This window comes from Pteropus vampyrus, unplaced genomic scaffold (genome assembly GCF_000151845.1).
Source record: "Pteropus vampyrus isolate Shadow unplaced genomic scaffold, Pvam_2.0 Scaffold20, whole genome shotgun sequence".
NCBI classification, from domain to species: domain Eukaryota; kingdom Metazoa; phylum Chordata; class Mammalia; order Chiroptera; family Pteropodidae; genus Pteropus; species Pteropus vampyrus.
The window spans coordinates 4,635,627-4,652,981 of NW_011888801.1; the positions used below are offsets into that span (position 1 = coordinate 4,635,627).

The 17,355-nt window shown below is 45.7% G+C and overlaps 1 protein-coding gene across 10 annotated transcripts in view; it reads right to left on the minus strand.

Annotated features, from left to right (window-relative positions):
- Positions 1 to 17,355, minus strand: part of KCNMA1 (potassium calcium-activated channel subfamily M alpha 1) — a 709,157-nt gene that overhangs the window by 600,479 nt on the left and 91,323 nt on the right. Inside the window, exon 2 of one of the 10 annotated variants that reach the window (XM_023527942.1) lies at positions 13,459 to 15,213. The exons of the other annotated variants lie outside the window; for them this stretch is intronic. Within the exon in view, the coding sequence (XP_023383710.1) occupies positions 15,061 to 15,213 (153 nt within the window). The 3' untranslated portion in view covers positions 13,459 to 15,060. Of the gene's footprint in view, positions 1 to 13,458; positions 15,214 to 17,355 lie in introns of those variants that run through there. 10 annotated transcript variants of the gene reach the window in all.

Genomic DNA, 17,355 nt, shown 5'->3' on the forward strand with positions numbered 1-17,355 from the left:
GGTGTTATATGTGGAGAGAAAAAGGAAGAGGGAGAGAGAAAGAGAGATAAACAGTTTTCCTCTGAAGCCTTCAGCTCCCAGGCATCTCCCAGGCTCAGCTCCTAAACCTCTCCCACCACCCATCGCACAGTTTAATTCCATAGGAATAGGCCATTCATTCCAGACCTATGTTTATGCTGTCAGCTCAGAATAAAGAGCAGCACACTATTTCCCAAATGGGCTGGGGCAAGTAAACATTTGTTTCTACAATCCACAAAAAAAGAAAAAAATTTAAGTAAAAAATTGGAAAATGCTTTGCAGTCTCTACATTACTTTTTTTTTTTTCATTCAAAAGGTAAATAGCTATATGGAACACCGTAGGAGTATATATATCCTTGCAACTTAGTTTAGTTCCCTGTTGAATAGAAAGCAGGCGCTGTTTTCTCACTCCTTATGATGTTATACCAGGGTATACTGGAGAAAAGCAACAGGGAGACAGCTTTCGAATGCCATTCCCCTCCCGCCCCCCAAATGAGATCTGAAAGTTGAATCAGGAGGCTCAGTAAAAACCCCTCCTGACCAGCTCTGCAGACTGCCAAAAATGCCCCAGCCCAAAGTTGAACTGGCAATTATAGCCCTAATAAAAATCTTTAGACTGAAATCACAGCACCAATATCAAGGGATGATCCCTGAACTAGCAGTTCATTTCCGCAGGCGGGCTCCGAAACCCCAGCCGTTCAGAGCACTAATCAGCCCTGTCCTGCCTGGCTAAGGAGGCACCCACTCACTGCCCAAAAGAAAAATGCACAGGCTGAGACCTGGCTCTGAGATCTGAAGGGACCAGGCTGCCTTTCTCCTTCTCTCTCTGCTTCCTCTAGGCTCCCTTTTGGGAAACAGGGAAGCTAATGGGAAAAGACACACACTTTTAGTAGGACTGCGTGAAAGCTACATGACCTTTCTGGAAAGCACCTTTGGCAATATAGATAGAAAATCTCTAAAAGATGCACATTCTGGCCAGCAGATTCTGTTTCTAGGAGTCTGTTCTAAGGAAACAACCTGTGATGTGAATAAAAATGGACATATACAGACCTTACCTACAGTACAGACTAGAGCAGTGAAAAATGGAAACTAACTTACAGGACCAACAATAGGGAGATAAATAGATTAAACCATCTAATGTTTAATTTGATTGCGGTGCATCTACTTGAAAAACTAATATGCATCATTAAAAAGTATATTTTCAAAGAATTGTTGATGAAATAGTAAAAGAGCTGTATATGTAACTAAATACATTAAAGAGATTGCTATAAAATATATCCAAATATTAACAGAGCTCATCTCTAAGGTGTAATAGTTGCTTTCATTTTTATAGTTTTTAAAAACTGTGGTAAAATATACATAAAATAAAATTGACCATTTTAACTATTTTTAAGTGTACAGTTCTGTGGCACTAAGTATATTCACAATGTTATGCAGCCATCACCAGTACTCATCTCAAGAATTTTTTCATCTTCCTCAACTTACACACTGTACCCATTAAACAGTAACTCCACCTTCCCCCTCTCCTACCCAGGCAACCACCTTTCTTTCTGTCTCTATGAATGTGACTACTGTAGGTACCTCATATAATGAAATTATGTAATAGCTGTGCTCTTGTAACTGGCTATTTCGCTTAGTATACCTTCAAGTTTTGTCCATGTTGTAGCATGTGTCAGAATTTCCTTCCTTCTTAAAGCTGAATAATATTCCAGTGTATGTATATATCACATTTTGTTTATCCATTCTTCTATCAATGGACACTTGGGTTGCTTCCACCTTTTGGCTACTATGAATAATGCTGTTATGAACATGGGTGTACAAAATATCTGTTCAAGTCCTTGTTTTCATTTCTTTTCAGTATATACCTAATAACGAAATTGTAGAATCATATCACCTATGTTTAATTTTTTGAGTGACCACCATACCATTTTCCACAACAGCTGTACCATTTCACATTCCCACCAGCAATGCACAATGGCTCTAATTTCTCTATATCCTCACCAAGACTTGTTATTTTCTGTGTTTTTTTCAATAATAGCCATCTTAATTGGTATGCATTTTTTTACTTTTATGTATTTTCAGAGTTTTTATGTATTTTTATGTATTTTTCAGAGCTTTATATATTTTATGTATTTTTACATATTTTCAGAGTTTCCTACTAGGAGCATGTGTTATGTTTATAATTCAAACTGTTTTTAAAACTGTGTGGACATAGAAATATAGTCAGTAATATTGTAATAACTATGTATGGTGTCAGATGGGTATTAGACTTACTGGGGTGATCATTGTGTAAGTTATATAAATGTCGAATCACCATGTTGTACACCTGAAACCAATATAATATCATATGTCAACTGTAATTGGAAAAAAATATTAACTCTGCTGGGGAATATATCGACTGCTGCTCACCTCATCTATCGGTGCTACGGGGCTAACTCAAGCTTCCTCCTGCCCTTAGCACTGCACAGAATCACCTCGAAGCTGCCCCTGTGGGGTCTGGTCCTCTGTTCCAGGAATGGCTCTGGTCTTCCCTCCCAAGCTCCAAGAGGTGATACAGAAAGGGAAAGAGAAGAGGTCTGGGGCTCACATGGTCTTGGAGTGCAATCCCTGCTCCACCACTTACCATCTGTAAGACAAGCAATTTCACCTTTCTATGCCTCAGTTTTCTCATCTGCTACTTGAGACCAATGGTATCAATCCCTTAAGGTTTGTAGGGCCTTGTACTCTGCCTGCCATAGAGTAGGTATTTAATAAATACTGATCCCTCTTCATTTCTAGAATTGTTCATAGTTTCTGCCACAGGAAGAAACACAGCGTACCTACTAGTAAAAACTGTTTAATGGATTGATTGAAATTCATCATTGTGAAGATCCCAATTCAATCATTTGTATCTTCTCCGTGAGCCTCTATGGAGTGCAATGTTTCACAAAGATTAGTCCTGTTATTTGTCTCCCAAAAAGAGGCTTTATGGTCAGATACAGTTGGGAAACGCAAACATCAGTATCTCCAAAAAGAGCAAAAGAATCATCAATGTATTAAAGTTCTTCAATAAAGAAACCCATGTTTCTCACACATACTGACCACAGATACCTTCTTGGTGCAATACCTACTAACAACACGTGGAACTGACTTTGAGAGATTCTGCTCTACTCTTCATCCTACTGAAGCCTTGGATTTCCAAGGCGAAATCCTGCTAGTATGTGGGAGTAAAGTGGACCAGTGCCAGCATGAGAATCACCTAGAAGGTTTGCCGAACCATAGAGCACTGACTGATCCTAGCCTCAGTTTCTGATTCAGTTGATCAGGGCAGTACCTGGGTCAAATTCTAACAAATTCTCAGGTGATGCTGATATTGCTGGTCCAGGGACCCCCCACTTTGAGAACCAGTAACGTAGACAGTAAAAAAACTCCTCATGTGCAGGTTTAATGTTGGATATAAATGAAATCTATGTACTTTCTGCAACACCAAAGAAATCAAGTCTAATTCACAACTTGAAACGTACATTCTCTTCTGAAACAAGTTCTTAAAGGAAGCATTTTAGAGTGGTTTGAGAAGCTGACTCTGAAATCAGAAAAGAGCACATGTGCAAACCCCAGCTCCTCCACCACCTGGCCAAAGGGGCACAGACAAGTTACGAAAACTTTCTAAGCCGCAGTTTTCTTATCTCTAAAATGGGGATGATAATAATATCTAGCTGTTAGAATATCTGTGATGTTTAAATAAAGCATGCAGGATGCTGGGGAGAGTGCCTGGCACTTATTAAGTGTTCAATAAATACTGGTTATTTTTTTCAATAACTTTGTTATCTAACCATCAGATCTGGCAAACAGATCTGGGTGCTGTCAGGTGACATTTTTTAAAGTCGATGGCTATGAGAGATGTAGTTTACTCCTCCCATCCACTGCCTCACACAAAGTACACTTGCTCTCTTCGAGGACCCCATGTTTGTGTTGCTGGGGCTGAAATCTTGCACACGAATACTCACAAATGTCTGTTAGCACTGGCTGGTCATCATCCTGGAGAAAACCAAGTGTGGGCCCTGAGCAATCAGAGGACAGTAGCACCACACGTAAGTTCCATGCTGCCTATGAGCTAGCTCTATGAGGAACACAGCTAAGGTTGAACTATGTCCCACCCAAATTCATATGTTGAAGTTCTAACCCCCAGTACCTCAGAACATAACTGTATGTGGATACAAGTTCCTTAAAGAAGTTAAAATGGGTCATTACAATGAGACCGAATCCAATATGGCTGGTCTCTGAGAAGAAGAGACAAGGACACAGACATATACAGAGGGAAGACCATGTGACGATACAGGGAGAAGGCCATCTATAAGCCAAGGAGAGAGGCTTCAGAAGGAACTGAGTCTGCCAACACCTTGATCTCAGACTTTTAACCTCTAGAATTGTGAAAAAATAAAACTCCACTGTTTATGCCACTGTTTGGAGGAGATCGTTGAGAGGATGTAACTGCTGTTGACCTGTGAGCTGGACCCAGGAAATCAGAGGCTCCTCAGGCCTCCTCTGTCCTTGGATGTATGCTCAGGCCACCGTTCCCACAGTGGGAGTCATTCTCAAGGAGTCAGCCTGGAGAGAGTAAGGTGCTGTCAAGACTAGACAATGTACGTGACCGAACCCAGCTAGGGCCTCTACAGAAACTTTAGGATTCTGGTGGGTAGGTGACGAGACCTACTCATCTTGTAGTCATCCAAGACAAGCCTAGTAAGTAAGTTCCCTGCTTATAAAATCTGTCATCTACCAAGCTGTAGTGGCCTGCCTCTTTCTTCTGTCTCTCCTTGCCCATCATGTACAGGGGCCAGTTTTCCCTTGTTCAAAAACAGCCACCCAGTCAGTAGTATTTATTATGGAAGCCCTAGCAAACTAATACAGGGGCTCATGGGGATCACCCTCAGCTCGTGACCCAGCATCACATCACACAAGAGTGGGAGGAGGCCTCCTGAGACACCACAGCTAAGATGAGGAGAGCGTGCACATCCTTAAACTGGGGCTCTGGTTGCAAATTTTAGCCCTGTGTGGGACAAGTCATTGGTACTCTTGAACCTCTTTTCTCCCTTTTTCTCTAATGGGGCTGCTGTAAGAATTGAGACAGTATATCTGAATTGAGCCTTAGAGCCCCAGCCATGGTTACACCATGAATTCTCACCAGGATAAGTGCAGTAACTTCCTAACAGGTCCTTCTGCTTCTACTCCAGCCCTCACTTCCTGGCTTCACTGTGGCAAGAGCAAGCTTTTAAAAATGTTAATCAGATTACATGCATGGCTACTTAAACCCTTCCAATAATGTCCCATCACACTGACAAGGAAATCTAGAGTCCGCATCTTTGCCTACAAAGCCTTATGAGAAACAGCCCCTGCCAACCCCCTTCCACATCACTTTCTCCTTCGTGTTTGAAATTCAGAGTGGCTTTTCTCCTGTTTCTGAAACAAGTGAGCTTATTCCTATCCCAGAGCCTTTGCAGTAGCTGCTCTCACTGCCTGGAATGCTTTTCTCCCAAATTTCTACCTGGTTGGTTTCATCTCAGGTCAAATGTCTCCTCTTCAGAGAATGCCTTTCTCATCCATAATAAAGAAACACTCAGTATCATTTCACGCTATTGTCTTCCTAGATGTTAGCAACAGCTTATCATCGCCTCCTTGTGAGCAAGCGCCATGGCTGTCTATTTACTGCTGCTTCCCCAGCACTTGTCCAGTGCCTAGAAGGAGATCAGTAAATATGTTTCCTGAAAATACGTTGCAAACTGTAAAGTGCTGCATAAATGTGTCACAAGTTGCCAAAAGAGCCAACTAAGTAATTCAGAGAAAATAGGAGGAAAATGGAAGGGGTGGATGGACAACTTCGGGTGAACGTAGAGGGTCTTTAAATGGTGATTTAAGAAATAAACCAAGTAATCAGTTTTCTTAAATATGTGATGCTTGCAGGCCTGAGAAGCAAAAACCACACTGACAATTCATTTATTCTATTCAGGCTTCATCTGCTCCACCCAGCCATAGGAACCACATAAATTATAGGTGGCTGCAGTCCTCCCAGAGTCTGGCGGCAGAACCCCCTCCTTGGAAGTGGCCTGGGAGGGGATTCTGGCCTCACAAGCAGGGCTGACTCACCCTGCATTAGCCCTCCCCTCCTGCATCTGAGCCCTTCTGCCTGCCTGGGGCCTGCACTCCCACAGCGGGTGGGGCTGTGAGTCACAGATGGCCCATCACGCCCGGTGCCAACAGAGCACCACCCGAGCCTATCTTTAGAAGTTCTGCAGGCTGAAAAACCAATTTACCCTGGCACCCGAGCCTGGAGCCTCCCTGCTAACCTCAGCGGTAGGCAGCATGTGGCTTCCCCAATGTGCCCTCGTGCATTGGGCCTTGCTCAAGTCCACAGGCCTTGACAGAGCCACCTTATAGGATTCTGAACCCACAGGTGTCCTGGTCTGCCCTCGGAGTTTGGCCAAACCTCACCAGAAGCCACAGGCAAACAGTAGACCTTGGAAAGTACTGGCGAGGGGGAAGCAAATCGTTCCATTTCCTGGCTGCCTAACTGGTACATTCCCCAGGTGGTCATCTGACACCTAATCCATGTGTGGTCACATCAAAGCAGCTTGCCCAGGTGGTGTGAGTTCAGTCTCCTCCTCAGAATGTGAACCAGAGACCAGAGAACAACACAGCTCCCCACTCCAGTACAGATACTAGAGGCAAGTTCTCAATGCAATGCCTCCTCCCAGCAGGACCTCAGGCTTCCTACTTCCTGAAAATGGCCAAGTATGAATCTCAGAAGCTAAAGGGACTGTGTTCTACAGAGTGCGGGGGAAAGGGTAACCATCTCATTAGATCCTTTACTGTATCAATCGTTTCTTCTTGTCATAAAGATTCACTGAGGACCTGGCTTGGTGAGTAGACTGGGTGAGGGAAAAGTTGGGGAGCAAGAAAGGAGAAAAGGAGACCCTGGGTCTGCCATCACCCTCTGCACCCTCTGCACCCTCTGCACCCTCTGAGTTCTCTGTGCTCAGCCTTTGTGATTTCCAAGACTTCTGACCTCCTACCTTTGCACCCACATCTAGACACCACTGTTACAGAAATCTGGAGATGGGCCTATATCTTTCAACTATGTGGCCTAGAGCCCTGCCCACTCCACTCACCACCCCCCACCGTTATTTCTGATATACAATGAAATCCAACTACCCTGGAGCAAATGAAAACAGAGAGGGGGCCCCCACTGGCTTCTAGTTGAGAAATGAGAATATCCCGGAAGAGTTTAAGGGCTCAATAGCCACCCATGAGAATTTACAGAAGTATGATCCTCCACGTTTGTTTCCTTAATGCAAAAAAAAGGGGGTGCAGGCTCACAGGCACATGGGAACCAGGCCACAGCGCTACATAAGGTGCTCTGCATGGCGGGGGCAGCAACTGCTCTGCCTAGCCAGTGGTCTCCACGAGGGGACACGGGCCCACAAATGGCCAACTTCAATTTTTTTTCCCCAAGAAAAGCTAGAAATCCAGTTTTTAATTCAAAATTCCCCTCTTTGTAAATGTAGGAAATTACGCACGTGTGCACACACACACATGCACACACACACACACACACACACAAAACATAAAACAAAACACTATGAAACTATGCAGGCCAAACCAAACGTCCCTGCAGACCACCAGCCTGTTCCCTCTGAAAGCGAGGGTAGGTGATTGGATTCCAGAGAGCATGTTCAGAAGTCTCCGTCCTTCTCGGCTTCTCCCCAGGACGCCTTCCTGGCCTGCCTCTCAAACAGCAGCACAGGCCGGAGGATGAGGTCCAACCCATGAGTCAGGAAATGCGGCTCTCCCCACTTCGAGGAGGGAATCAAGATGATGACCAGGAAGGAAAGGGATGAAATGCATCAGATGTTCCCAGGGACTGGGGAGACAGGACAGGGAGCCACAGAGCTTGTCCCCACGATAATGTCAGCTTGCCAGGTAAAGTATTTGGAACCTGTTTTCCTCCCTTCTTTGCCCATCACAAACAGGGCAGGAATGCAAGAGCAGACAACACTCCTACAGCTCCCAACTGCTGGGGACCCCCCACCGTACATCATGCAGTTGTCATTTCCCAAATCTTTGTGGGCCATCTCTCTATCTCTTTCCACTTCCTTCCCCTTACTCAAAGCAAATTCTTCTCCTTCCCAGAGATTCTGCTCAAGTACCAGCTCCTCCAAAGAGGTGTCCCCTACACAGTGCCGTCCTGCCAGTCCCTGGGTCTACTGGCCCTGCTCATCCTTCCCAGGGCACTCACAACATCACGCATCTGTCTGGCCGCCTCACTAGCCAGGTGTGAGTCAAGGGCAGGGCTGGACGTTTCCAACTGCTATCTGCAGCAGTGCCTGCAGACATCTCAGAACACAGAAGCAGCTCTGTGTAGAACTGAACTAGGCAAAGCGTCAAGGAACAAGAGTCCTGAGCACCAGTTTATTCCAGGCACCATGTGAGGGGCACATAAGGCCACTGATATGAGTCTCACACATCCAGGGGCTTCAGGAAACCAGAATCTTTTTAGGGCATGTAAGATGTTTAAGAATCCCCCATCAAGGAGACTCTCCCCTGCTCCTCACTGCCCCCACCCGTGGCCACGCTCCCCCTGGCCTGTCTCTACTCCACCCTCCCGGGGCTTCTCTAACCATCCTCGCCTGCTATTCCTTCTCTCCCAGTGCTCTAAGCCCATAGCTGCACCAAGCTCACCTCATCAGAACTTTTCTCACCGTCCTGTATAAAAGAGAGCTCTTCTCATCACTATTTTCCCCTTTCTCTCCTTTATTTGTCCATTTGCACCTATCACCATCTGACTTACTGTTCCCTTAATTATCCTGTTTACGCCACCGCTAGAACACAAACCCGTGAGAGCAGGGCTTGCATCTGCTCTGTTCCCTGCTGTATCCCCAGTGCCTAGGACAGTGCCTGACACATGGTGGGGCACAAAATAATGTTGGCTAAATGGATGAATTTAAGGAGAAAGTAAAACCTTTAGAAAAAGTACTGCATGAAGCCAAGACCTCTGAGCCCCCTACAGGTCCAAGAAGCAGCTGAGACCCCCTAACGACTCCTTCTCCTCCTCCTTTGCTATCAATGAGGATACCTACAGAACTTTCATTCATCATTCCTCAGCATATTTCTGTGGCTCCAGTGCCACAAAACAGGCCAAGAACCCCTCTGTGTAAGTGTAAGAGGATATGCTGGGGGGCCCATGTGAGGGGAGCAGATGTAGGTGGGCATCTGAGTGCTTAGCGGTAGATAGAGGGGTGGAGGAGCCCCCCACACACAGAGGCATGACTGGGGAGCTGCAGGTGTGTGAGCCAGTGTGCATGATCACAGAGTGCGTGCGTATAGGCACGAGTGAGTTGGTGATGGAGAGGGTGTCTGTGGACATGGGGATGTGTGTTAAAAAGGCAAGAGTGAGGGGAAGCAGGTACACGTGTGTGGGTGTGCACATGTGCAAGGATGTGGAGAGGGTGTGCCATAGGGGAAGGTGATGGTGCTTCTTCTCCTCGGTGCCAACTCCTGCGGGAGGCACAGAAATGGGGACTGCCCTTGGGTCCTCAGTAAGAACTCCTCCCTCCTTTCTTCTCCCTGATCTATATCAAGCTATATGGGAAGGAAACAATGTAATCGGAACCCAGGCCTCCTCTATTAAAAGACGGGAAGGCAATTCCACAGCTGCAACCGAGCAATCAAAGCAGACCCTGGAAAACACAGGCCAACATCAAGCATGGGTGCCTCAGGCTCCCTGGGCTGGGGTCACTGGTGTCCCTCAGAGGGAGCCCTGGCTCCCAGTGGCTTTATAGCAGGGCTAAACACATAGATCTGGATTCCCTGGAGATTTCAGAAAGCAAGAGAGGCATTAGCGCAGTATTGGGCACTTTATTATTAGCTGCACGTCTAACGAACATTGCAGCCTGAGGGAATGGCAAGGCTCTGAGGTGTGACCACCCACTGGTCTTTCCGCTGAGCTGGGGCTCAAGGGGCAAGGAGGCCTGCTCCCTGCCAGTACCTCCCAGCAGGCCATGAAGACAAGGAAACGAATACGGAAGAGCTGTTCTCAGCCTATCCTCCTCTTTCTATGTGGAGAAGACAGGAAGCACGGGACTGCTGTTCAGAGCACAAAACTGAAAAGGAGGAGCCCTGGGTAGTGGTCCCAGCTCTGTCCTCAACTTCTAGGTTACCTCGCTAAGCATTTATTTCTTCGTGACATTGCTGCAAGGGATTCTGTAGTCACCTGCGGTTTGGGGCGCAGGGAGGGATGGATCAATTAGGAGAAGACACAAATATAGCTGCCTCCCCGTTTGCCGTCAAGGACAACAGGTTTGTAGTCTGATCTCCTGATGGTTAGAGACGGGACAGTGAGAGAAACAAAACGGGGGAAACCCAACCATGGTGGAAAGCCACACACACTTGTATTACTGCTCACTCAGTGAAGATCATCTCCTGGTTGCTAAGCACCGGCTATATACACACGGTTACTATTAGAAAGTTAATCATGGAAAATGCTGAGGTCTCTTTTCCCAGCCCGGCATCTCTCGGCTCCACACTACAATTTCATCTTCCATATAATGTTACCGGACAGTACCATTGGCTCCGTCCACTCCCTTGTCCCAGGCCTTTCTGACCTTTCCATTCCCTTATTGCCACGCGCCACGTCAGCCCCACAGAGCTCTAAGCCACGCCTGGCCAGACCAGCACGCTGACATTTTCCATGCAGCCACACAAGCCAGCAAAATGCTCAGGGGCGGGGCGGATTAAGACAACTCACTCCATCACCCAAGTTGCTTTAGGAAAGAGAAAAACAGCACTGGCTGCTGAAGCTACTCACACACCAACTCTACCCTGAGATGGAAGGCCAGGGCAAAGCTGCTTCTCTATCCTGACTGCAAAGCATGGGTTATTCCCACTTCACCCTTTCTAAGGGATCACCAGAGAAGGGAGTCACGTTTGAAGGCCAGCCTCATAAATGGCTTAGTACCCACTTGTCAGCCAACACCCCAGTGAGCAGATAATTGATTTTTTTGTTTTATGATTATTTGTGGGCACTGGTTCCCATTCCATTAGCCTGGATAATAGAAAGGAGACTGAAAAAGAGTATTAATATCCCAATCAAGGTCACTCCGCTCCCTCCTGCTCTAACCCAAAGACTGAGTTATTATGGCTTTTATTAATAATAGCAAGAGCAATAAATGACGAGTGCTTAAAAAGCAAATGAGTTCTGCTATTAACACAACAGTTAAGACAGCCCTTGGTGAAAGACAAAACGGGAAATGTTTTTCTAAGGTTCAAGCTAGGAATCGTCTGACAATGTGAGTGCCTTCTGCTTGATGACACGAAAAATAAGAAAAAGGACTCATTTGAGGGTGTATAGTGTGAGGTCTTGGCTTGCTTGGGTTGGGTTCCCAGTTCCAGAACTGTGTCATCTTGGGCAAGTCACTTCACCTGGCAGGTTCCCACACCACACAGGGCCGAGTGAAGACTCTGGGACGGGATGCACTTAAAGGGCTTGGCACGGTGCCCAGGATGGAGCAGCACTCCCTAAACGCCAGTTCTTATTATAGTTATACAATGATGTGATCTCTTCGGTCCTTGCGCCAGCCCAGGAATGGAGACAAGAACGGCATGTCCTCCACTATCCCTCGGTCTGTCCTATGTGCAGCACGCACTCCTGGGGAGGCCACTGATTGTTCCACACCATACAGCCTTCTGCTCCAGAAGCCACGCACCCCAAAAGCCTGCTCCCTCGCCCCCTCCCATCCTCGACTGAAAGAAAGTGGCACCACCAGCCCCGTGTAGTTCGTGATGCATCCAAGAAACCTTATCAATGACTACCCTGAGGGAAAGGCATGGACCGCAGCTCAGGTGAGGTCCCATATTGGTGTGGGCACCATTTCTCCAACCTTTGGAAGACATCGAAATCCCTAAAGACTCGGTTACAGAAAATTACTCTAAACTTCTCAGTACAGTTATTTCCCAAAAGTCCAAGAGATTTACTTCTCATTCATTTACTCAACAAACATTTACTGAGCATCTACTATGTGCCAGGCTCTGGGGCTGGGCACCTGAGAGATTAACAGACAATGATCAAGTAAAGGAAATAATTACAAATAGTGATAAGGGCTTTGAGAGAAGCAAATGGGGTGCTGAAATAGAGAATAACAAAATTACACACTACGAAATTTTACTTATATGTTGTTTATTGTGTATTTTCTGCCTCCCCAGTCCCTAGAATTAACCTTCTCAAGGGCGCTGATTTATGTCTGTTTACTACTATATGCCATTTACCTAGAATAATATGTATGGATGCATTTACCTAAAATAATATGTATAGATGGTCAAGAAGGTCTCTGTCTCAGTGGCTTTAAGTTATGACATAACAGATGAGAAGAGCCAGCATACAAAAAAGTAGGCAGAACAATAATTCTAGCCATGGCGGAACAACACGTGCAAAGGACCTGAGGTATACGATAGCTTGGCATGTTCTTTGTGGACAGGACTGTAGGGGCTGATAATGTCCAGAACAGACTGACAGCTTGTGTCACCCTCATCCAAAAGCAACCTATAAAAGGCCACAGAAGGCACCATCTATAACTCAGTAAATCTCTCTGAGCTCCACCTCCTGTCTTCCACTTTGACGTCTGGTTTCTTGCTCTCATTGAGTTCCCTCAGTTTCTGTCCTAATTCCTGATGACAGCAAAGTGCAAGGTTAGGGACATATACACTAGTGCAAGGAAGCCAGGATTTCAGCTCTGCAACTTACTGCTTTGGTGATTTGAGGCAGGTTACTTAACCTCTCAGTTCCCTCATCTGTAAATCATGGATAATAGAGAACCAATTCTGTGAGCTGCTGCAAGGATTAGACAGCTAAAAGATGTGAAGCTCTTAACTCAGTCTCTGACACACAGAAAGTGCCCAGTAAATGTGAGCATTATCATTATCAATTTTAAGCATCGTCATTTTTATTATTAGATATCCCTTCTCCACCCAGCCCCTGGAAGTGATGACTGGGTAGAAGAATGACACCCATCTTGGTACCTCATCCAGATTCCTAAAAACCTGAGCCCTCTTGTACTGCTGAGGGAGAGGGCGTGGTATCACCAGATGTGCCCATCCCAAATCCTTACTCAATACAACGATGTCAGGGAGACCTTAAGAGGACCAAGGGCTTCCCATGAGCCATTTCCAACTGGCTCCTCAGGCCATCTCGAGCACCTTGGTACAGAGTAGGTGGATTTTATGATCCCACAAGGGGGTTCTGCCACCATGCCTGAGACTTGCTTGCATTCCTCTAGCTGACATTCTTTCTTTTATTTAACTTTTTTGAAAACATCCCCAAATGTTTTGTCTTTCCAAATCACCTTTCCTCCCCCTTAACACCCCTACCTGCCCCCAATCCCCAGAAGTTTCAAAATTGAAATTACTGTTGGAAACGGCATTTAAGGATGCTAATTTAAACACACACGTCAGACGAGGCAAGCTGGAGTCGTTTTCTTAGCAACAGCCCCTCATCCACGCCTCACAGCTGTCGCTGCACGAGAGCAGAGTTTGAACAAGCTGGCAGAGGAGTGGGATTTGTAGGGAGCAGAGTTTGGGGGACCTATCTTGGGGCCTGCTTCCAGCCTCTACCCTCAGAGGGAGATCTCCAAAGGTTCAAACTCTGCCGAGCTGCCAATTACACAAGAAATGGGTCTCAGGGCAACCAACGGCTTAAGTAAACCCACCATATCACATTTTGAACTTATAGAACTGCTAAAGCAGAGAGCTCTAATTTCCTTTAATAAACCCCAAATCTTCCCTTTGCATAAGCTGCACGCATTAAATAGCAGCACCAACTCTCAAAGCATAAGATTCCTTTCCCCGTGGTTCACATCATAATTGTAAGCATGGGTCCCATCAAGAGGCAAAGTCACGTCTCCAAGCAGCAATGTAAAATGTCCCCTCCTTCACAGGGTCTTCCTGAATCACCCTCCCCACCTTTAGACTGAATGGGAGGGGAGTTCCTCCCCCAATTCTCTCACAGATCTTCTCTGATATCTCACTTTTGTAGCAAGATCGTGATCAAGCTAGTGTGCATCCTGTCTCTCCCTAGACTGCATGTCCTTGTATCTTGCTTCCGCTACGCTCACACCACAGATAAACGCGCATGCACAGTATCTGCCAGAACGCTCGGTGCATCGTAGGTGCTTAAAAAATAGGTGTGGATTGTTAAGGTGAATCACTTTTCAGATGCAAGAGGGGAACCCACCATTTGAATGAACAGTAGAAAAGGAAGCAACACGGGTGCTGAACTAGACTGGCCCCAGTTAACCCTTTGGTAAATATGGCTTTTCATAAGTTGAGTTTGCCTAAAACGGAGGTATGTGAATACTCCTATGGAAAAGACTGACAGAAAATGCAAGCCAAGTGACCCCACGCGCGAAATTCCCACCATCTGATGATGTGTAAGTGAGATGCCATCAGAAGGGAGATGCTGGAATACAGAAAGGCTACTGTAAGAACGTGCATGGGCCTCGTATCTCTAGTTAAGTGTTTATTTCAAGAAATTATAATGATGTTCTGTTTCTTGAATTACATGTCGATTAACTGAGTGTGCGTTCACTTTTCATAGATGTGCAGACTTTATGGTATGTTCACTTTCAGTATCATATTTAGTTCAATTTAAAAAGTAAAAAAGAAATGATTAAACAATATTTCCCCCATGGACATTTATCTTCACTGTCCGAGTAAAGTCAATGCGAGAATAGAATTTGTTTTACAAAAATTCGTTGTACAGAGAACTCAGCTGCTACCACCTACAAAGTACGATAAGGCTCCACTGCACGAAGGCAGGCGGCAGGAGGATGTGAGATATCGAAAGGGAACGTGGAATGCTGGAGTAATAAAACAGATGGAGAGAACTTTCCATCAGCTCGACAAGACGAGACACTTTAATGGACTTTGTTCTTCATCCCCAGACCAACCGGCTCAAGAATCCAAACGCTGAGGAAGCCAACAATGTGCAAACCACACTCGCTCAGAATAATAAGACGACTACTTCTTTCTCTTCTGGGAATCTTCAAATGTTTTGGAGTTTCTGACACTCTCAACATCACATGGGAACCAGAGCCTGATTTTAGAAACCTCAGCATGGTGAGGTGTGTGGTGTTCTGAGTTCTGAATGATTTTTGCCTTGGCGACTTGATTCTAGAGGAGAAAACAAAAACGCGAGGCACACTGATGGAGCTGTGAGTTGCTATTTTGCTTTGTTTAGGGTGGTACCTAGGGACTGAGGGATCTGGGTCTAGTTATCCATGAGCTACTCCCCACCCACATTTTCTGCAATTGACATCAGACCATAATGGACAAGTAGAGCCACCTTGACAGTGAGAGAAGGCTCTGAGGTGTGCCCCGAGGGTTATGCAAGAGGCGAGAAGACACACTCCCTTCAGGCACTGGGGTCAAGGCAATCATGGGTGACTTGCATGGACTTGAGCTCCAGCCTCCCTCAACGCCAGCGGGCTGCACCACCATCACTGCCTGACTCCCTAACCAAGTCAATGCCCACCCGTCAGGACCTCATCTGACAATGAGGCCAGACAGGTTCGCTTTCAGGAAGGGGGTGGTTTGATATTTTTTGTGGGGTTATCTTGTTTAAAGAATTGTTAACATGACTTAATTTTATATCCACTTTGTACAGGTTAAAATAAGATGAAATCAATATTTTCTGGGCCTCGTGCAGTTTTAATTGATGCAATCTGACATGCCTTTATGGAGTACTGGTTGTGTTCCAGACACTGTTCTAAGTTTTGGAACCAGGAAGTGAGAATACAAAAAAGGAGACTTCTCTCCAGAAGAGAAGACGTACCTAGCTCTGGCCATGCCCTCATGGGTTGGAATTTGTTTTTTTGTGGATGTCTTGAGGATTCATTATTGCACTTCCCCTCATAACATTCAGAGACTGCAGGGTTAGAGACTCAGTGGTTGATGAATAAATTTATTAATGAAAATGACAGGCCCCATAGTTTCTAGAAGCCCTGCCAATATTCTCCCACCCTGGGTTCTGGTACTGTTCCACAGACTCTATAACATTAGCCAAATAATCTCAATGCCTGCCGTACCCACACGGTCGGAGTCTGGGTTCTAGGGTGGATCAGGTGACTTTTGGTAAATCACCCCTACTTTTAGGGTTCAGTTTCTTCATCTGTAAAATGAAGGGATTGGAACAGATGATCTGTAATTTCCCTTCCATCGAATTCCTAGCATTCAAAGATGCCTGTGAATCCAACTGAATGGGAGCTGCCTTTTTTTATTCATAGATTCAAAAGATAGCTAGACATCAGCCCCCTCCCCTTTCCTAGCATAGCCCCATTTTGTTCAGGTTCCTAACCCTTCTCTACATTGCTTTGGGCCTCAGGTAAGCTGAGCCATTCTCTCACCAGCTGCTAGGTCCTGTCTGGTCTATATCAATAGGCATCCACATTCCACTTGCCACTGACTTAGGGGTGGGAAACTGGCCTAGTTCTGGTCAATGAGATAGATGGAGAACTTAATGGGGGGCTTCCGGGAAAGATTTCCTCTCTCTATAAAGTCCTCACCAGAAGAGATAATCCCCACCCTGACTCTGGACATTGCTATGTCCAGATGTGATGCCTAGAACTGCTACAGCCATTTTGGAGCCACAAGAGGAACCAGATTTAGGGTGAAGCTGTCACCAACAAGCAGAGTAGAGACATAGAAGGAGGCAGGGCTTCAGGGCTTCAGACATCACTCAGCCACTGAGCCATCCACCCCAGGCAGTCACCCCCCATCCCAGCCACCACTGTTCTACTTATGGGAGATATACTTCCTTACTGTTTATAAGCCAATTTGAATTCATACTTCTCATTACTTACAGTCAAAAGGATCCTAATTACTACAGTGGACCAACAACATGAAAAGAATAAAAGTATCCCAAAACATACTTAATACTAAAACTATACTATGCATAGCTGGATCTTCCTCCAATGTCTAGGAAAATACTCTAGGACACCATCTGGGTGGAGGGTACCCTTTCAAATAAATCCCTGATATCACTTCCCTTTCTTCCTCATAAGCCAATAGCAACTGGATATTTATACTTTGTAGTCTCTTGTTTTCTAGACAAATGCGAGTGGCCCGAGGAGTCCAACAAGAAACAGCACTGACTTGCCCTTCTCCATGACACAGCCATGAACTCAATTACAAGAGGAGAAGAGTTAAACTGGCACCTTGAGGCAGAATTCTATGTTGTGTTCATGGTTCTGAGCTTTCAAAGTGTTATTCATTTCGTTCCACCTGTGAATACCCAGATTTCTCAGTCTGCTTACT